The following is a 22,832-nucleotide window of genomic DNA, read 5'->3' on the forward strand; positions in this document are numbered from 1 at the left end:
CCTGACTAATCTTCAAATGCACTTGTTATCGTAGGCATGTTTTTTACTGTTATTTTGAGAATTTAGTACTGAAATAAAGCCATATGTAGATGTGATTCAGCACAAATGCCAACTGCTCAGCATATGAATTAACTTTTATCTCCTAAGTTATGTATAGTATTTGTGTGGGTGTGGGCGAATGTAAGACTAGGAGACTAATTTTACTGCATTGTTATTAAAATTGTGATATATGTTCCAGAGTGAGTACAGGAAGCGAGGTTTCCAAGAGGTTGTCACACCAAATGTCTACAACAGCAAACTCTGGCAGACCTCTGGCCATTGGCAGCATTATAGTGAAAACATGTTCTCTTTCGAGGTGGAGAAAGAGATATTTGCTTTGAAACCAATGAACTGCCCAGGACATTGGTGAGTACTTTAAAGTATGCCCATCTGTACTAGCAGTTCACACCTTGATATAATATTGGCATGAAGTTTGTATGAAGTTTACTTTGACTGTTCTTGGAAAACTGTGTTTTATTTAATATCATGGGTATGTTTCACGAGTATAAAAAGGATATGACAAACTACTTAGCAATATTTTATATAATGTAACTCAAACACTTGATCCTGATGGTTCATCACTCTTAGGTTGGAGTTACTGACAAAATGTTTCAGATCCGTATAAGAAACTGGGCCATAAACTTGTTTCTGCAGGTAAGTCATCTCAAACACTACTGTTTGGTGCGCCCTAAACCCAGCTGATACTTCAGCGCAGGGCATAAATCCAATTGTCCTTATTAGGTGCCATGCCTGGAGAAAATTAATACAAGCATTTGCAATGCAATAGGTCTCGCATTTAGGCAAGTTTGAGCTATTGACATTGCAAATACCAATGCTTTTTTTTGTTTTTGTTTTTAAAACCTAAATAAAAGGCATTGTTATTTACAATGCCAATAGCTTGAACTCGCATAAATGCGAGACCTATTGCATTGCAAATGCTTGTTATATTATAATCCGGAGTCAATCACAGAAGCAGAAAAATGCCAATCATGGGGCAGACTATGCTAAGCATAGCACGCCCTAGCCCTTTAACTGCTCCTTGCACGTGCCCACCACCTGCAGAGAGCACCCCAGCCCTTGTTGCTCCTTGCACGTGCCCTTCGCCTGCAGAGCACCCCCTAGCCCTTTAATTGCTCCTTGCATGTGCCCACCACCTGCAGAGCACCCTAGCACTTGTTGCTCTAAGCACGTGCCCACCACCTGCAGAGCGCGCCCTAGCCCTTCAGCTGCTCCTTGCACGTGCCCACCACCTGCAGAGAGCACCCTAGCCCTTGTTGCTCCTTGCACGTGCCCATCACCTGCAGAGCGCGCCCTAGCCCTTTAACTGCTCCTTGCAAGTGCCCACCACCTGCAGAGAGCACCCTAGCCCTTGTTGCTCCTTGCATGTGCCCACCACCTGCAGAGCGCACCCTACCCTGCAGTGTGGGAAGAGGGGCTGATAAGAACCTCAGAGTTCAGCGCGCCTGCTGCTCCAGTCTGTTCACGTGCCCTACACCAGCAGCGGGAGAAGGTACGCGGGGCTCACATTAGAGCAGCGCCCCAGAGTTCAGCCCTTCTGGGCCTGCAGCGGGAGTGGCCGGGGATGAGCCTCTGAGGCGAGTCCATCTGCAGCGCTTTGTGCATGCCCATCAGCCGGGGGTCTCTCCAGCATCTTCCCACCTCTCCGCTCCCATACTGCTGATCCTATTAGGGCTCTGAAATGTCCCCTTTGTGCTGGTGAATGTTAGTCCGCATGGGAGCGCGGGATGACACCGCGCACATTCTGGAGTACAGTCCGCGGGATATGAAGCGCGGGGCCCGGCCGGTGGAGGGGGCCCCCCAGGCTTATATTTTGAGATTGCTTAAATTTGTAACAATGGACTCCAGTTATCTGACGTGGTGGGGAGGACCCGGTCGCCCCCAGCCTCTTCCCCAAGCTCTCCCCACAACTGTAAATCTTCTGCTCTGAGAAATGGAACGCCATCACAATTTAATTAGCGAGGGGGCGAGGCCCCCTAATGTCGCACTGCCGGAGCCCCATTGGACCCCGGCTTCTGTGCCGCCGGTCCGGGGAGAGGAGATGGAATTTCACCCTATTTAATCTCACCTGCTGGGCTCGCCTCTGTATCTGAATGATTGCACAGCTGGACGAGGAGCCAGGCAGCGGCAGGAACAAAGCCCTGTGTGACAATTCACAAGACTGCTGGGACACTGTTCCAGCCCCGGAATACCCTGCATTCAGGGAACGCTGCAGCACAGCTACACTTCATTAAAAAACAAGCGTACGCGCGCCTCGGTGCAGCAGCAGGGAGATAGGAGGGGGCCTGCGCCGGTTTCCCTTGAGGGAGCCAGGAGGAAACATCTGTTTCTAATTATTAACAGATGGTTCCTGCTCGCTCCCGCAAGGGAATCACCAACGTGCATGTGTGGCCATTGAAGACAATGGAACGCGTGCGCACGTTTTGGCATTTAAAGGCTCATCAATGACAACCGGTCTCCTTCCAATGCAGCGCATGCGCGCTGCGTAGGCCGAGACCTAAAAAGGACAGCGACTCGGCCAAGTCAATGTGGGGCTTTCCAGGGACTGTCCATTATGATGTAGACTCTATTTTTAGTTCATTAATGTATGTAGTCCTTGGATGCACTTTATAGAGAGTGATTTACATGTTCCCCATCTTGTGCTCCAGACCCTCTCCTTGCTCTAGGGAGCTAAGATGCCCTGGGTAATGTTGAGGCACTGAAAAGAACCTATTTTTTCCATTACTTCTTTAAAACACGTGATGACCTTAGAAAGGCTAAGAAAAGATCTAATTTTCTGATGGATACTTTTAACCTTCAATTATTCACTTAAGAATACTCCCTAGGTGCTAGACTGGATCCTGAAACTTTTCTGCAGCAACGCCCTTATGCTGGCTTTGTGCTGTCTCCAAAGCATGCCAGAAGTGATGGAGCGGAGCCGCATGTAAGCACCAATCGTGCCAGAAAAGATCTAATTTTCTGATGGATACTTTTAACTTTCAATTATTCACCTTAGAATACTCCCTAGGTGCTAGACTGGATCCTGATCCTATTCTGCAGCAACGCCCCTATGCTGGCTTTGTGCCATCTCCAAAGCATGCCAGAAGTGATGTAGCGGAGCCGCATGTAAGCACCAATTCTGCCTGCGGACATCCATTCCTTTCTTTCCATGCCTTTACACAATTTGTAGGCCCTCTGAGGATTTCGAGACTAAAAGCACTGTGCAGGAAACCTTGTCTGCTCCTAAAATGACAGTTGGAAACCATGCTGTGAATTTAGAAAACATGTTGTTCATGGACAGGGATGCCGGTGAAGTTGAGCGATAAATGCGCTGTAATGCACCCAGAGGCGATCCGGGCCCAAGAAGGTGTATGTTGCATAACATAAGTAGTCGCTGTCCTCACAAAAGACATGCTTCCACTCATTGTCAGTGTGGACTCTCATCCCACTTCCATGGTCTTTTCCACGAGCAGTAAAATTCTCAGTCCGAGTCATCCAGCAAGTCCAAGTTGAAATCTGAATGGAATGTTAAAAAAGAGAAGTAGGACTCTACACCATCTCACCATTCTATCCAAAGGGAAGGCATGAGGATGTCATGATGTGGGTCTGTCTTCTAGGTCTGTGGCCACATAGCCAATTCCCAACTGATTTCTGTGCACCGGAGTTTCCTGTGTCATTGGCGACATCTCCGCAGATTAAGGCCTTGCAGGAGGCCATGCTTCAGATTTTGGAGCTTTTCCCTCCCTCTGACATGCCTTAGGACCCTTAGGAACCACAGGAACCTTCCACCAGGTTTCTACTAGAAGATCCATCCACTTCGCCCACTGACCCTGTTCGACCCACCTCAGGCCCCATCCGTATAGACTGCGGTATATGCTTCCATTCTGACTCCATGAGCTGTGGCGGGCCACTTAATGTCAAAGCCAGTACTTGTGCTGGAAGAGGATCCAGTGCTTATTTGAATGTTAGACTCCGAACCAACTTCTTTCCTGATCTGAACCTGTATCATGCTATAAGATTACAAAAATGCATCTGGTAATCATACAACTTGATTCTGGCCCAGTACCACTACCAGGGCGTACATTCCAGCAGTGGGTCACTTATGTTTTGGCTCTGATTCATGAACAAGGGACACTCCAAGATGAGGTTTGGTGATGATGATGGGGGATGGTTTCTCCCTCCCCACCACTACACAGTTGAAAATATTTACATTAATTTACTAGAGGCTCATTCATGAACAAGGGACACTCCAAGATGAGGTTTGGTGATGATGATGGGGGATGGTTTCTCCCTCCCCACCACTACACAGTTGAAAACATTTACATTAATTTACTAGAGGCTCAGGGGGATAGATACTTGCCCTGAGGCACGATTTGGCTCGCCAATTGGGCTACCAATGGAAGGGAGTGCAGTATTCACATTAGTGATCAAGTGGGCAGCTCAGGTTCTAGATTTACAGCTACCTTCAGTCGAGACCAAAACAAACCTTCTTATTGTAGTTCTGCAACCTGCGCAAGCAGTGCCTGAGACCTTGCTCTCCTTTAACAATGCCCTCACCGATACCTTGAAATGGCACTTAATCAAAGTAATGTTACTGCCCTCCAATGAATAGGCAAGTGGCCAGGTGTCACAGACCAGCTTCTGGTGACATTGACTATGTTACTAAACATCCTACCCTGTGAGATCCTTGCAGCTCAGGCATCAGTCGGTAAGATAAGTTCCAAATAATTCCCCACGACTCTTCTTGATAGGGAATCCAATAGAATTGAGTTGTTCTGCAAACATCTATTCTCCTCTTCCAATCTAGAATTACGATTATTAAAGGCTGTATTCTTATTGGTTCACTATACACATGCCCTTTGGGGCATGACCAGCGTGATCTTGGCAGTGCTCCTAGAGACCTTGGGGCCTCTTTAAAGAGAGTAGAGCCAAGGTTTGATCCCTGGGACTGTTGACGTCTCTCAAGGAGTTCATGCATCCATTTCAAATATTCAGAGGTTACTCCATGGGGCTGGCAAATAGTCAAAAACAATCTTCCCAACCAGTACAGCAGTCATTCCAGTCCTTTCCAGTCCTTTTAAGTCTATGGATGCGGTTCAGACCGGCAGGACGCATGTTAGCAGGGACATCGTTCCTTCCATTCCCCCTACCCTCACGTACCAGCCACTTAGCCTCTTTAGTTTACCCTTAGTGGCCCATATCTATACTGTGGGCCTGGATTTAACACTTGGTTCCTGGATGGAGATACACCACGTCCGACAGATGGGTCCTGCAAATTGTTAAGCAAGGCTATACCCTATCCCTTGTTTTTGCCCCATTAAACTTTCCTTTCACATCAGAACAAATTTCTGAGGGTTACGTGTCCATTCTGTTACAAGAGATGCAAGTGTTACTCTCCAAAAGTGCTAGTGTAAAGATTATGAACTTGGATAGAGGAGAGGGTTGTTACTTTCGCTATTTCCTTGTACCAAAGAGAAGCTGCAATCTATGGCCTATCTTCGCCCTTTGACCTGTGAATTCCTTATTGCTCAGGAACAAATTAATAATGCTCATGCTGGCCCTAGTCCTGTTTGCTCTGGCGACTGGATAGTGTCCTTGGACCTACAAGGCACATATTCTTTACATACCGGTCCTGAATTCCCACATATGTTACCTGCACTTCAGGGTAGGTCAAGAGCATTTTCAGTTTGCTTTGCTCCCCTTCAGCTGCAACAGCTCCCCTCTGGTGCTTATGAAAGTGATGGCAGTGGTCACTGCCCATGTTCAGAAGTCTTGAAGGCCAGTTTTCCCCAACCTTTTTAAATAGTTCTTTAAAGTGGCCTCCGACATTGGTGGGGTTCACTATCAAAGAGCCATAGTTGCACCTGGCCCCTTCACAGAGGCTCCCATTTGTTAAATCTGTCTGGACAGGTGCAGTTCAGGACCTTTTCTCCACTCCAAGTCCAGGACATTCACTAAGATCCCAATGTTTCAGTCTCCGTCCTCAGTCATGGTGAGAGCATCTTTGAGGCTTCTTGGCATCTTAGCCTTCTGTATCCTCCTTTTGGGCCTTACTGGGTGGCATATGCAGGCTCTTCAGTGGAACTCTATTGAATGCCACACAGATTTTCGAAGCAATGTCTCACTATCTGCAGTTGTGACTGCTCAAGTAAAATTGGTTCACCGCTGCCGAAAGTGAGCCATCACTACAAAAATCTGCGTGATATCCGATAGATTTCCTTGATGATGGGCCCACTGCAACATCAGACGCCATTGAAGAGACAGCATATTTTGGTATATTGGGTATTTCTTTGATTGTGAATCACATGGCAGGGTCCTTGAATGCCACAACAGACTAGTTAAACAGGTGTTGACTTCCAAATCAGACTGAAGTCTACATCCTGAGGTAGAGCAGGGCATCTTCCTGCATTGGGGAGAACCCTGGACAGATCTTTTAGCCACCGTTAAGAACGTGCATAGTCTTGTTTTTCACGTTATAGCTTTTATGTGAACACTCGCAATGGAATGTATTCCGGCTCTGATGGAACACAATACTTCTATAGGCCTACTTCTATAGGCCTTCCCATCCCTGCCTCTACTTCCCAGAAATGCTAAATTGGGTTGTTGGTTGAACCCAAGCAGCAACCATAATCCTTGTCCGGGTGAGGCACAAGCCAACCCTAAATTAACCTTTGTTCAACCCACTGGTAGCTTGGCATAGATAAGTCAGGCTTAATTTAGAGGCAAAGTGTAAAGTATTGGTGCAACAGTTCAAATAGTAATAAATTGAAAGCACCACAAGAAAGGTTCCCACAACAAGTTCTAAAAATTGAACTTTCTTTAATAAATAAAACAAGATCAAAATGACAAGAATCCAATCAGTAGAACAGGATAGATGCCATTGTAAAGATTTTGGTAAAAATAGCGCCAAAAAGCACAAAGCACATGGAGTGGATATCTGGTAACGCTGGACCGGAACAAAATCACAAGTTCAGGCCGACCACAATGGAGCATGGGCTGGCAATACCCTGTTAGGCCTCCTGAACAGAGTACCTTAACCCCTTCCATGCTCATGACGAGCTCAGCTCGTCATGCAGTACAGTGCTCCTGTGCTCATGACGAGCTGAGCTCGTCATGAACAATGGGAAATAGGGGCATGCAGCACCTGGGGAAAATACATTTAGCATTGAAGGTGTTAAAGCCTGGCTTGCAGGGAGTTGCAAGGACCTGCGTCGAAGATGCATTGTGAAGCCGAAGCGATGCATCGGTTCTGAGGACAGATGAGATGAGAGGGCCTGTGTCTTCATCGAGGAGCCTGTCAATGGGGCTTGCGATGCAGAGTCCGCTATTGTCATCGAGGCTGTGGTGGTTCCTATGGGCTGTGATGCAGCTCTATGCAAGGTTTTTAATACACAAATCAGCAGCAATGTGTCGGTTCTGCTAAGGAATGGGTCATGCAGCAGAGGAGATATCTGTTCCGCTGGATCCATCAAGGCAGGTAGTGTGTCTTTATACACTTCCCAGGGTCCAGGATCGGGTGGCACAAAATGGCATGGTAGAATCAAAGATGGTAGAGTCCAGGTGCAGATGTAACCTGTTATGTCCCTGGAGCTTCAGATCAGGAGGCCAGCCAACTAGTCCTTGGAGTCCCTCTGGGTTCTGGATTAAGAGATTCTGGTCCAGTCCTTCTCATCCAGGCAAGAGGGCAGCAGGTCAGCACAGCTGGCAGCGGTCCTTCAGGGCAGTGGTGCAGCAGAGTGGCAGTCCTTTCAGCAACCCACCAGCCCCTCTTCCTGGCAGAGTGTCCACTGGTCCAGAAGTGACCAAAGAGTTTGTGTTTGAGGTCAAGTATTTATACCCATTTGTGCCTTTGTGGTGGTAGAAGCTTCTAGAGGTTTCCATACATCCATCTGAGGTGTCGGGCATCTTCTTCTTCCCTATCCTGGCCCCAGCTTATCTGGGGTCACAATAGCCTAGTGAGATGCCCTTTGTGGGGGTGCTCAGGCAGGGTCTTTGTAATGTGCAAGTGTGCTAACTGACTGTAATCCCCTTGTTAGCTCACCTATCTTTCCTTTGTCACATTGTCTGGGAGTAATACTTAAAGGCCAACTGCCAGCTGCACCTCGTCATATGGCCCAGGGTCAGGCTGCAGGGACCAAATGGTTAGGACAAGAAAATGCCAACTTTCTAAAAGTGGCCTTTTCTGAGTTTTTATTAAAAGTCCAACTCTACCATTAAATGTGGCTTTCAATTACAATTCGTTAGACACCAAACATGAACTGGTTATCTGCTCCCATTTGTAAATTACAGCTTATTAAATGTAATGAGGTAACCCCCCCCGCCCCCCAATGTTTACGTATAGGAGATGTAGGCCTTGCAGTAATGAAATAAATCGAGTGTTTCAGGAGATGTAAAACTGAAAGGTTCAGGTCCAACTTTTTAAAAGCAATGCACCATGCCATCAGGGCTGTCCAGGGCCTTCCCTTGGAGTGACTTATATGTTTTAAAAAGGAAGGTTAGGGCCTGGCAACAGGTTTATTTTGACAGGTTGATATGGCAGTTTAAAACTGCAGACACAAGCTACAATACCAGGCATGACACATGTTTAAAGTGCTACTTGAGTGGATGGCGCAAACAGTGATGCTAGCCCACTAGTAGCATTTAATTACAGACCCTGGGTACATGTAGTGCCACTTTACTAGGGACTTCTAAGTAAATTAAGTATGTCAATTTTGTATATGTTATGTTATGTTAAAAATATTTATACCGCGCACGGTCACCAAACGGTTTCAAGGCCAATGTTGCCATGTTTATAGAAGAGAGCACAAACACTTTAGCACTGGTTAGCAGTGGTAAAGTGCATAGCGTCCTAAGGCCAACAAACTCAAATTCGGCAAAAAATAGGAGGAAGGCAAAAGGTATTAGGATGATTCTGCAGAAAGGTCCAAGTCCAACACCAGAGTACTAAAAAAAATCTGGAGCAACTTGGCCGAAGTCATCCCCGTGGATCTGGATTGGGCCAGGAGAGAGTGGTACCCAGAACTTCTGAACATGTGCATCTGTCATCCAATCAGGCTTCCTCTTCGGGAGGACCTCTGTGTGTGGAGATTTAGTGTTTGCAGTTGACTGCGTTTGAGCAGCTGCCTGAGGTGGTAGTTGTCATCTTTGCGACCAAGTACCATTTTTAAAGTTCATTTATGCCCGGTGCTGAGACAAATTTGTGGCATTGTGTGGCGTCTACAAGACTGATCCTTTACAAGCAAAGCTGTTTGATTTTTTTTGTTTTATCTTTATCCTAATGGGCACTATAAAAGGTTATTTGTTGACCCAGACGTACTTTTGTACAATTGCCAAACCTGTTTCAGTGACCTGTTGTGATGAGATTTATTAACGTTTTGACACATATTTTCTCCAAAACCATTTCTGATACCACAGTGGGACCTTAACTTGGTTTTGACATTTCTCAGGCGTATGCCCATCGAGCACATGTAAAGCTGCTCAATGCGTCTCCGGGCTTTAAAGACCCTTATCCTCATTGCAGTCACATCAGCTCATTGCATGAATGAATTTCGGCACTGGGTGCAACTGCCGTATAGCACCTTTTCCCCAGTCAAATTGATGCTGAGAATTCTAGTAACCTATTTACCAAAGGTCATGACTCCCTTTCACGTTGGGCAATCCATTACCTAGCCCTCCCTTACTACTTGAAAGAGTAGGGGAGGCTCCATCAGCTGGACCCCAAAGAGCTGTAAGCTCTTACATTGATCGGGGGAGGCTCCATCAGCTGGACCCCAAAGAGCTGTAAGCTCTTACATTGATCGGGGGAGGCTTCATCAGATGGACCCCAAAGAGCTGTAAGCTTTTACATTGATCGGGGGAGGCTCCATCAGATGGACCCCAAAGAGCTGTAAGCTTTTACTTTGATCGGGGGAGGCTCCATCAGATGGACCCCAAAAAGCTGTAAGCTTTTACTTTGATCGTACTCAGGGCTACCTTGTGGACAATTACATTTTTGTGGTGTTCTCCAGAGCATAAAAAGAGAAGGCTGTGTAGACAAGAACCCCTTTGGGGTGGCTAGTCCTGTGCTTTAAGATCTGCACTACACTAGCCGAGAAGCAGCCTCCGGAAGGACTGCAAGCCCATTCCACCAGGGCTAAGATGTCTACATTCCTTTGACTCTTGGAGGGCCAGTTCTTGACATCTACCATGCTGCGACGTGAGCATCAATACACACATTCACGGCCAGGTCTGGCGGGGAAGGGCATTTTGCCTGTTCAGTCTTCTAAGATGTTTTGGTCTGGTACTGTTTGGTATCCATTGTGAGCTAATATACATCTTTAATTAGAAGCATCCATCATAAGAGCAGGTTACTTAACTTTGGTAATGATTTTTATGGTGGATATTCTGTGTAACTGCAGACTCCTCACTTACCTCCCACCTCTCCATTCTGGAGTGACCTCTTTTTAACATCTAGAAAGGTTCAAAGTTATGAATTAGCACAATAGCACCAACAATGTTTTATGCTGGGCGTCTGAGAGCGCAGGAGGGGGAAAGACAAACTTGCGTCTGCATGCAGGGTCTATGCTTATATGCGGCTCTGCTTCGTCACTTCGAGAGCACTGTGGAGCCAGCACGGAGTTGCACAGTGCCATCTTCTGGTGTGCAGGAGCATTGCTGGGGAAACGTTTCTAGATCCAGTCTGGCGCCTTGAGTTTTCTAAGGTGAGGAATCCTCCGCTAGGGTATCCACCAGAAAGAGCATTACTGAAGGTATGTAATTTGTTTGTTTGATTTGCTACCAGTTTTTGTGAGGAACTAAATCTTGTTTGCCCCACGTACCCACCCACATGCTCTTTATTACTGTTTTTACTTTGCTATTTTTCTCCCTACTCTTTGAAGTTTATTTATTCGGAGTGCTGATGCCTGCTGCTCAGTATTGAGGTGCCTGTGGGTTGCAGTAAAAAAAATTGCTGAAAAGTTGCTATAATTGATGATTTGATGGAGAAATTGTAGGTGTGCACAAGTTCACTGCTTTTGTTTTAAAGTCAATATTGGGGTACAGACCCAAAGAAATTATTTTGTCTTTGTGCTCACTTACTTTATCGGCGTAAAGTCTACATTTCTATCACAGAATGCTAAGCCCAGACAAAGTATGACTTGTCTGGAACCGCGTTGAAAGTTTTTAAATGTGAAATTGTAATGTCGCAACCATATTTTCTTTGATTGCGAATGATGGTTGTTGCTAAGTTATACAAGCTTTCAAAAATTAAATACTTGTTCTTGGAAAGTAATTCGGTATGAATGTTATTCGATATAAAAATGCATTTTGTTTCTGCTCTTCTACTAAAATCGCAATATTACAGTTGAGTTTTGAACTTCTTGTTGCTTTTCCTTTTGTTCAGTCTTATGTTTGACCATCGACCAAGATCATGGCGCGAGCTGCCTTTGCGGCTGGCAGATTTTGGAGTACTTCACCGAAATGAGTTATCAGGGGCACTAACAGGACTCACCAGAGTACGGCGCTTCCAGCAGGATGACGCGCACATATTCTGCACCATGGAACAGGTATACCTTGGAAGCACATGCATACAGGATTATAGTCATTGCATATCTGTAACACACCTCTCTGTTGTGTACAAACGTACACAAGTCCATGACTGGATCTTATGTTTTTCCTCTATACCTAAAGCAATTTCACTTACCTTTGGTGGGTATTCTTTGTTTTACATGCATGTACAAAACGTAACCATTCAATAGAATGCATTCCAAGCTTATGGAAGATCTTTGAGCTAGAACAGTTTACTTGAAATTATTGTGGAACATTTTAGAAAGTTCAGGTCTGGGGACTTGCACGTCGCGCTATTCACAGCCTGCTTCCCAAATACCCCCTCCAAACATCTTCCTAACTGTCTTCTTTTCTCCTCGTTTGGTGCATTGATCACAGCGTTTACTGTCGGTGCCGTTCACTATTCAGGTGCTTGGCTCACGCCATTCTTTCGTAGCTTTTTGCTGGTGGTTTGAGTGGTGTTGTATTGGCTTTAGTTCCAGAAGTATATAGTTTGTGAGAAACGGTTATATCATGAGGCTAATGTACACAGGTTCTGTTTGACAGACTCTCGAGATGTTAGGATGCCAGTAATCCTTTTATATGTATATAACCCCAGTGGCAGCGGACAAGGACCTGAGGGTGATAAGGTGGACTTACCTGCGAGCGGAACATCCTCCTCAATGGTCTTTTCCCCTCGAGGCAGGCTGGCTCCAAACCCCCAAGCCAATCCTGGTGCTGCTTACATCCTGAGAACAGCACTAGGAGCGATGGGGGCGGCCGCGATCAGCCTCACAAGATCACTGGAGGCTTTTGCTTTCTCTAACCCATATGTCTTCGCTTGGTAAGAGAGGTTTAAAATGTGCATGTCTCGCTGGCCGTCGCAGGACTGCCGGACAAAGAGACGTGCACATTTTAAACTTGATCACACAGCTCCCTGCTTCCACTTAGCAGCAATGGCCCTGTCCCGTTGTGACACTCATTTTGGGACAGGTTGGCTACCAAAAAATAAAATGGTAATAAATTACAGTTCGAGGCATATGGGCTGCAGATGGTACATTATGAATAGATCGCCATCTGGTGTTGGGCTCGGATGATTGCACTTGTTTTTCTCTTGGAGAAGTCTTTTGTCGTCACAAGACTGGTGACTCCTCCTTTGGATGCTAGTGCGCATGGGCATCGGCTCCATCCTTAGATTGTTTTTTTCCGCCATCGGGTTCGGATGAGGATCGAAGCGCTTCGGATCGACTTTGAGAAAAAGTGATATTTCGGCGCGTATTCCCTTTCCAATTCGACGGTATTGTTATCGAACGCGATTTCATTTCCATTCACTCCAACAATAAACATTTTCTTCTACGTCAACGAGACCGGAAGGCCTTTCTCGACGTAGTCCAGCCCCCGGAGTCCATGGAAAGGACTCCATTTAAGAGATGTCCAACGTGTGGTGCTAAGTTCCCACACAAGGACCTACACGAGGTGTGCATATCTGTATATCGCCTGAACACGAATCCAGGGACTGCGAAGCCTGCGCAGCATTCTCATCCAAGTCGACGATTAGAAACCGTCGAGCCCGAAAACAAGAGGTTTCAAGAATGCTGTCGGAGGCAATCCCGGAGCTGTTCGAAGACCAGCACCTCGAAGAAGAGGAACATGAAGACGAGTCGGGGTCGGAAGGGGACGAGTCTGATGTCGAGGAAATCGACGTTCAACAAACCGTGAGTGACGACGTCCCCTTACCAAAAAAACGACCCCGTGTGGTACCGACCCCGCCTTCGAGCCCGGTCAGACCACCGAAGAAAGTTTCCGACGCCCCGCCTTCGGGCCCGGCAACGAAACTGAAACAGAAACCGAAACTCTCGGCCTCCCACCATGTCGGATCCGAGAAACGGTCGACATCGACACCGAAGCTCCATACAAAGGAAAGCTTGGCATCGAAACATTCCATGTCGAAACCGAAACATGCTTCGACGTCGAAGACTTACTCGACACCGAAAAAATCGGAATCGAGCAAATTCTCGGTGCCAAAAACACAGAACATTGACGGTCAGAAGCAAAGGCACCTTTCGGAACCAAAAACTTCGGTACTGACACAGGAGCAGCAGACAGATCCAAAACAAAAGACTTTGTTTATCGATCCGCAAACTGGCAAAGTGGTGACAAAATCACAGAAAAAGAGGAAGAATGAACTAGATGACAAAGCTCTTCCTCCTAAAAAGAGAACAATGGGGACAAATAAAACTCCTCCCCTTTCTCCTCATCCTAGAGACACACCCTCTTCTCCTATTCCTCACAATAGGCTAGCTATTCCTCCACCTTCTACACCAAGACCATCTACACCTCAAACAGATGTAGACAGTGATGCAGAGGGAGGGAGAACCTCATGGAGATGATGACACTATCCCAGATGAGGAAAACCCATTGGAAAATTATGATGTAGGGTCAGACGATGATAATGACCCAGAATTATACCCCTCAAAACCTTCACCACCTGATTATAATACAGGTTTTGTGCGGTTGATTAATAGGGCAGCTAAATACCATAAGGTAGATTTACATACAGAACCTCAAATAGAGGATTTCCTTTTAGAAACGCTACCTGCTGCACAAAGAACATCAGGCACACTACCTATGCTAAAGGGACTTCTCAATCACACAGCAGACATATTCAAAGACCCTGTGAGGGCTAGGGTAATAAACCCAAGAATTGATAAAAAATATAAGGCAGCCCCAAAGGACCCAATATTTATCAAAGGACCAGTACCTCTGGACTCGCTTGTAGTTACAAACGCTCGTAAAAGAGCAAATTCATTATCTACAGGAGAAGCTCCTCCTCCTGATAAGGAGTCCAAGCTAATAGATGCATTAGGCAAAAGGGTAGCATCCCAAGCAGCAAACAGCTGGCGCATAGCTAATACACAAGCGCTACTGGCATGCTATGATAGAGCGCATTATGATGAGTTAGAAAAACTCATCACACATCTCCCTAAGGAACATCAAAAAAGGGCAGACCAGCTTATACAGGAAGGGAAGATAATAACTAACACTTCCATTAAGTGCGCATTAGACGCAGCAGACACTGCAGCAAGATCCATCAACACCAGTATCATGTTAAGAAGACATGCATGGCTTAGGGTCTCAGGGTTCAAACAAGAAGTACAAACATCTTTATTGAACCAACCTTTTGACCAAAAAACACTTTTCGGCTCAGGTACCGATGAGACTTTAGAAAAGATGAAAAAAGACACAGAAACGGCTAAATCAATGGGAGCATTACAACAGCCAACTCAAAGGGGTTCCTTTCGTAGGTCCACCTATAGAGGGGGGTCAAAAAATACAGGCACAAGCCAACAATCTACCTCTTTTACACCAACATCACCCAGAGGTAATTCAAGAGGCAGTTACAGAAGTAACAACAACAAGGGTAGAGGTCGCGGAAATAATAACAACCGCAACTCCCCAACCCCAAAACAGTGACTTAATACAACTCCCCCCAGACCATATAACACCGGTCGGGGGACGTTTATCACAGTTCCTACCTGTCTGGGAAAACATCACATCAGACAGGTGGGTGAGACAGATTATCCAACATGGTTATTGCCTGGAACTCACAGCTACCCCACCAAACATCCCCCTCAGACAGCGTCCAATGAGTCAAGATCATCTAACATTGTTAAAACAAGAAGTACTATCACTGCTACAAAAGCATGCTATAGAGAAGGTTCCAAAACATCAGCAAGGGACATGAGTATACTCTCTATACTTCCTAATCCCCAAAAAAGACGGGTCTCTAAGACCAATCTTAGACCTCAAGCCTCTCAATGCATACATAAACTCGGAACATTTCCACATGGTCACACTCCAACAAGTACTTTCTTTACTGAAGAAAGGGGACTTTCTTTCTACACTGGATCTAAAAGACGCTTACTTTCACATCCCAATTCACAAAGCCCACAGAAAATACCTCAGGTTTGTAGTAGAAGGACAGCATTATCAGTTCAAAGTCCTTCCGTTTGGGGTCACAACAGCACCAAGGGTGTTCACAAAATGCCTAGCAGTAGTTGCAGCACACCTAAGAAGACAAGAAATACAGGTCTTCCCTTACTTGGACGATTGGCTAATAAAAGCCAAGTCACGGGAAGAATGTCTTCAAAACACACAAAAGACCATTCAATTGCTGCACCAGCTAGGGTTTACGGTGAACTACACAAAATCCCACCTACAACCAATCAAGATTCAGCAATACCTAGGGACTACTATAGACACAGAAAAAGCCAAAGTATACCCCAATCCAATCAGGATCCAAACAATGATCACGTTGATCCAAAAATTTCAACCACACCACTCACTAACAGCTCGAGTGTTCATGCAGCTGTTAGGGATGATGTCTTCCTGCATACTGCTTATACCATATGCCAGACTACAAATGCGTCCACTACAGGAGTGTCTAGCGACACAGTGGAATCAGGCTCAAGGTCAGATTACAGATCTGGTGTTGGTAGACGACCGCACACATCGCTCTCTGAAGTGGTGGAACACAACAAACATTTCCAAGGGACGGTCGTTCCTAGAACCGATTCCACAAGTGATACTAACAGCGGAAGCATCGCTCACCAGATGGGGAGCGCATATGGAGAAATATACATACAGGGAAAATGGACTGTACAGCAAAAAAGACTGCACATCAATTATCTGGAACTACTAGCGGTGTTTCTAGCATTAAAAGCTTTCCAAATGCAAATCCTCAACAAAGCAGTCCTGATCAGAACAGACAACATGACTGCAATGTATTATATTCAAAAACAGGGGGGGACACACTCTCTCCAACTATCCAGACTAGCACAGGACATTTGGAGATGGGCCATTCCTCAGAAGATCTATCTGTTAGCCGAACACCTACCAGGAGTTCAAAATCAGATAGTAGACAACCTAAGCAGAGAGTCAGAACAAATACACGAATGGGAACTGCACAACCAAATATTGCAGCCATTCTTCCAAAGATGGGGACAACCAGAGATAGACATCTTTGCCACTCATCAGAACGCAAAATGCCAAAACTTCGCATCCAGGTACCCGCACCACCTGTCCCAGGGCAATGCGCTATGGATAAATTGGTCCAACAAATTTGCTTACGCTTTTCCCCCTCTCCCGCTAATTCCATTAGTGGTTCGGAAACTGCAACAACATTCAATGACAATGATACTAGTAGCACCCACGTGGGCAAGACAGCCGTGGTTCACCACGCTACTGCAACTCTCACAGGTGCCACATCAAAAGCTGAGATTATTACCCATGCACCTTACACAGAACCATGGAGAAATAATGCACCCAGATCCCAAACAATTGAACCTAGCGATCTGGCTCCTGAGGTCATAGAATTTGGATACTTAGATTTACCTCCAGACTGTATGGAAATCATTAAGCAAGCAAGACGTCCTACCACCAGAGCATGTTATGCAGCAAAGTGGAAAAGGTTTGCTGTATACTGTAACAGTAACAACATCAACCCTCTGGACGCATCCACTAAACAGATTATTTGCTATTTACTACACTTGCAGCAATGTAACCTTGCTAACACCTCTATTAGAGTACATCTTGCAGCTATAGCGGCGTACCTATAAAACAGACAACATCTTTCCCTGTTTAAAGTACCAGCAATAAAAGCTTTCATGGAATGCCTCAAAAGAGTCATTCCACCAAGACTACCGCCTGCCCCAGTCTGGAATCTCAACATAGTACTTACCAGACTAATGGGACCACCTTTCGAACCTATGCATAGGTGTGAAATACAATTCCTCACATGGAAGGTGGCCTTTCTTATAGCTATTACTTCACTCAGAAGAGGAAGTGAATTGCAAGCATTTACAATACAAGAACCATTTATGCAGTTACACCAAAATAAAGTGGTTCTTAGAACAAACCCAAAATTCTTGCCTAAAGTAATTTCAGCATTCCACATCAATCAGCCAGTGGAACTACCAGTCTTCTTTCCAAAACCACAGACGGTAGCAGAAAGAGCCCTACATACATTAGATGTCAGAAGGGCAATATTGTACTACATAGAAAGAACACAAACTTTCAGAAAGACAAAACAACTATTTGTAGCGTTTTCTCCTTCACATAAGGGCAACCCTATCTCTAAAGCAGGCATTGCCAGGTGGATTGTAAAATGTATACAAATATGCTACTTAAAAGCAAAGAGGACATTAACTGTTCCTCCTAGAGCTCACTCTACACGTAAACTAGGAGCATCTATGGCATTCTTAGGAAACATTCCACTAGATGACATATGCAAAGCAGCTACCTGGGTTACACTGCATACCTTCACAAAACACTACTGTATAGATGTGCAGGCTAGAGTGGGACACGCTGTACTAAAGACTTTATTTCAGACTGTTGCAACAGACACTGGTGACCACCGCTAGGGAGAGAACTGCTGTATAGTCTATTCATAATGTACCCTCTGCAGCCCATATGCCTCGAACGGAATATGCTACTTACCAGTATGCATCTGTTCTTGGCATAGAGGGCTGCAGAGTGGTACATGCCCTCCCAGCCTCCCCGGAAACCTGTGTCTGTTCCAACACTATCTTATTTAGATACACTTACATGAGCATTTCTATCTGTATTCTATCATACTACTCCATCTAACCCTACTATGGCAAAACAATCTAAGGATGGAGCCCATGCGCACTAGCACCCAAAGGAGGAGTCACCAGTCTTGTGACGACAAAAGACTTCTCCAAGAGAAAAACAAGTGCAATCATCCGAGCCCAACACCAGATGGCGATCTATTCATAATGTACCACTCTGCAGCCCTCTATGCCAAGAACAGATGCATACTGGTAAGTAGCATATTCCTTTATTACCATTGTTTGTAATTGATCACATTCTTGGAAATTGTCCATTCGATTAGGATGGGGCTATGTAGTATCTTGATAGCTTCCTTTAGTTTAAAAGGCATTTCATTTGATTTGGTCAAATTTCATGAAGGCCTGTGGCCTTTTTGCTCCATTAGAAAATGATATATTAGGTGATAATATGAGGGTTTTGTTAAAACTGTAGTAAGGTTTTAGTCAAGTTCTTGGAGAAACGGATAGATCTTCAACAGTTAATAATGCTGAAATGGTGTTTGCCATTACAAAATGAAGGAACATTTAAACTTAATAAAGGCATGTATTACATTTTAATTGTAGATATCTTCATTACGTGTTATGCTGCTCTAACTGAACCCCCAGCTAGCTCAGCAATTTGTTGGGACAGGCCAATTGATAGCTGCAATATGATTTAAGTGTACAGAATCTGGGCCGAAACTGCAAACAATTGTATGGTTTGGAGGGAATTTGTATGTCTGCTTAAGTAAACCTTGCTAGTCTTGTAATCCTCGTCCACGATTTTTCCAGAGAAGATTAACAATTATAACATCAGGGTTATTTTTCTTACAGATTGAGGAGGAGATCATGAGCTGTTTGCAGTTTCTACGTGCTGTTTACGATGTCTTTGGATTTTCATTCAAGCTGAATCTCTCGACTCGTCCAGAAAAGTTCCTGGGAGACATTGATGTGTGGAATCGAGCAGAGAAGGTAACTGCAGCCATTTAGTGCTAAACAAAATCCACATACCTGTAGGACACAGCGGAAGTGGCATACCCTTTTTTGGGGACATTTGGTGTAGTGTGTGTTGCCATGTGTACCAAGTCCTAAGTACACATCTTCAGCTGGGGACATGGTAATTCACTTGTGAAAAGTCTCCGTTTGCCTGCCTTCGGGTGCCGAGACTGGGTAACCGCGTGGTGTGCCAGTACCATGTCATCATTTAAAATGCATGTACAATATTCCATTGTGGAAAATGTTCCTTTCGTTGCTGTAGAGTTCTGGGCTGCAGCACCAGTCTCTTATTATTGCAATTCACAATGTATATCTGTCAAATCCAGGCAGTAAGAATAAAGTAGAAGGCCTGCTTTTAAATAATACAGCAGCAGTTAACGTCTACAAGAGGGGGTGTTAGCTGCTAATAGTAGCCCTCCATTACTCAATATTATACGCCCAGTCAGAGGCGAGGGCATATAACAAGAAGAATGACCTTTAGCGGCTGTTGTTGACTTCATGCGGGCAGTAAGACTTCTAGCTTTGCTGGCCACATTGATGGGGACATTAGTATCACCTTGTCACCCAACACTAAAACTGGCCTCTTGCTTTTTTATTGTTGTACATCACTTCTAGGGTTAAGGCCTGTTGGGCAACTAGAGTGTGTACCCAGTTGAAAGGTTGGTGGGCCTCCACTCTGATCGGTGCTTTCTCTGCCACTGCGTCACAGACAGTGAACCTAGAAAGTGGGCGGAGAGTTGTGGCTTGTGCCAGCATCTAATCATTATGATTGGCGCAGCCAATCTCAGCATTCCACCTAGGGTGACAAAGGTCATTGAATGAATACTCCTACTGTATGCTGACAGCAGCCTTGTATGTGACTTTAACTATCTTACTTTTTTAGCAACTTGAAAACAGCCTGAATGAATTTGGTGAGAAGTGGGAGTTAAATCCTGGTGATGGCGCCTTTTATGGACCCAAGGTTAGTAAACGAGATTCAATCCATTATTTCTCTTCTATCTATTGCTCTTGTCCTGGGCCTTGGCCACACAAGGGAATTATGTGCTCGCATTCAAAAGCAGATCTGAACCTCAAATTATAATCTAGCCGCTCTTGGACTCCCCTTTCCTTACAAGCTAAAGGCCGTGCCTCTGAACAGCAGTCTACGCTGGCATTGAGACCACTCAAAATAAACATTTGAATTGGCCTTTTAAATTTCAGATTAGCTTCACCCTTCAAGCCCCTTTCACCGCCCTATATCAATCGAGAGACGCCCGCGAGGGAAAATTAATAATGAAATAAATAATTTCCACTTTTTGTAATCTGTAGATATCCCCTTTGCCCCCACCGGCACACAGCCCCCCGCTCTACCTGCACGGGCCGCGGCGGGGATATAATACAGTAAAGAGCCTAGCGGAAGTGACGTGGTGATATTGGGACAGGGGTATCGAGGAGAATCCCCTTTCCCCCCACCGGCACACAGCCCCCCGCTCTACCTGCACGGGCCGCGGCGGGGATATAATACAGTAAAGAGCCTAGCGGAAGTGACGCGGTGATATTGGGACAGGGGTATCGAGGAGATAACCGAAGGTAACAGTCTGAGGAAAGGAGACTGAAAGACCGCCAGGCGACAGTTGTCGGTGACTGAATTCAAGCGTGTGATTGAATTAAGATGCGGAAAAAAGAAGTATCCAGGAGTTTTCCTAAGAGTAGGTGACAGTCTGCACTTCTGGGGTCATTCGCCAGTGCCGCATGTGCGGAGGCGGCCTGTTTCGTGCGTCATTGCTTCAGCCTTGCTGCACAGAGGGCCACTTAGATGGGACTGTAGGTGTTGAATAGGACCAGGGCAGGAAAGGGAGCTGGTGACACTGTATACGTTAATACTCCCTATTTAGAGGCCTGTCTGCTGTATGCAGTGCTACTATAGAAGAGAGTCCAGGTAGCGATGTATCGAACTTACCAGGTTTGGGATGGCTCTGAGAGATCCAAATCAATTCCCCTCCAGTGTGGAGTGCCACAGGGCTCTTCGCTGAGCCCTACATTATTCAATGTTTACATGGCCCCCCTGGAGGACGTAGTATCCCCATATGACATCAAAATCGTCAGCTACGCTGACGACACGCAGCTAGTGGTTTCCTTATCCCATCTGGCCGACAATCCGGACACCTTGAACTCCTGCCTGGCGGATGTTCACACTTGGATGGGAGAATCCTCCCTCAAGTTAAACGGCTCAAAGACGGAAATACTGCTGCTGGGGAGTAAAACTACCCTTCTCCCTTCGCTCAGCTGGCCGGGATGCATGGGTGACCCCCCGGCCCCAAAGAAGCGATTAAGAGCCTTGGAGTCTGGCTAGAACCAGACTTGTCATTTCGCACTCAAGCTAAGAAAACAGCAGGAGTGTGTTATGCCCTGCTTAGGTCGGCTCGGAAAATCTTCCCTCTCCTACCGTTAACATCGAGGAAGTTGCTGATTCAGGGTTTTATAACATCTAGACTCGATTATAGCAACGCCATTTTTTTGGGCGCCCCTGAATCGACCTTCAAGACCCTTCAACAGGTCCAAAATGCAGCAGCAAGGCTGCTTATGGACATTCCGAGGACGCAATCAGCGAAACCGGCATTGAAGGCGCTGCATTGGCTCCCTGTGCGGGAGAGAGTGACTTTTAAGGCACTTTGTACTGCCCATAAAATCCTCTCAGGTAAAGGCCCCCTCATCTTAAAAAACCTAGTTACTCCATACAAAGCAAGCAGAACGCTGCGATCAGAGAGGAAACATCTCTTGCTTGTTCCTAGAGTTAAAAAGGCCCGCACGGGCGGGAGAAGATTCTCATTTAATACGGCAAAGCTTTGGAACTCGCTTCCTCTAAAACTTCGCGCTGAGCCCTGCACACTGCGTTTCCGCAAAGGTCTTAAAACCTTTTTGTTCCCTGTATAATGCGTCAACTCTGTCCCCATTACCATCGGATGTTGTCTGGAAAGCGCCGGGATGCCCAAGGGTAGCTGCGCGCTATATAAGATTTTAAATAATAATAATAATAATAAATAATCGCCGACGTCCGAAAGAGAAGGGCCCAGACTGTAGGGGCGAGGGAGCTCGGAAAAAGGAATGTCTTCATTTTGAGGCCGAGACGAGGCTAACCCCCTGCTCCGACCGCATGTTTCTTTGTATTTGGGATGGTATGCAGTGCTGTCACCGACGGACAGCTAAACCTGTATCCAGGGCACGAGTCCTAAAAAAGAAGTGGGGGGACTAACCTAATTAATCAGTATGCAAGTGGCATCACGGCTTGTGACATGGCAGCGCGTGAGGCGTGTGACATCACAGCACTTGACATCACAGGAAGGGGCATCACAAGAAGTGACATCAGATCTTAAGCCTCCACATATATGTCTAGCTGGTCTATCATGAGTATGCAGGTAATTGTAGTGCTAATCCAATGTAAATAAAGAGAACTCCAAGAAATGAAATGAATAGTATTTATTCCTGAGCGGTGAAGAATAGATGCAGCTGGAAGGAAGGTTCATCCAAAGAATGAATCCCAACTCCAGTTTCAGTACACACATTAGAACATTAATTTGTAAGAAAACATTCCACAATACATAGAAAGAATTCCATTTAAAGGAACATGCAATCACTACACATCCCCCTTCTTCAATAAAAAAAAACAAATAATAAAAACAATAAATACAA

General features: G+C 45.6%; 1 protein-coding gene across 1 annotated transcript in view; it reads left to right on the plus strand.

The window, feature by feature from the left end:
• The window catches only part of TARS1 (threonyl-tRNA synthetase 1), a 201,354-nt gene that overhangs the window by 111,230 nt on the left and 67,292 nt on the right, over window positions 1-22,832 (plus strand). The window contains exons 11-14 of the mRNA XM_086960505.1: window positions 239-405; window positions 11,417-11,579; window positions 19,002-19,139; window positions 20,047-20,124. Of these exons, the coding sequence (XP_086816631.1) occupies window positions 239-405; window positions 11,417-11,579; window positions 19,002-19,139; window positions 20,047-20,124 (546 nt within the window). The remainder of the gene's footprint in view (window positions 1-238; window positions 406-11,416; window positions 11,580-19,001; window positions 19,140-20,046; window positions 20,125-22,832) is intronic.

This window comes from Lissotriton vulgaris, chromosome 3_1 (assembly GCF_964263255.1).
Source record: "Lissotriton vulgaris chromosome 3_1, aLisVul1.2, whole genome shotgun sequence".
NCBI classification, from domain to species: Eukaryota; Metazoa; Chordata; class Amphibia; order Caudata; family Salamandridae; genus Lissotriton; species Lissotriton vulgaris.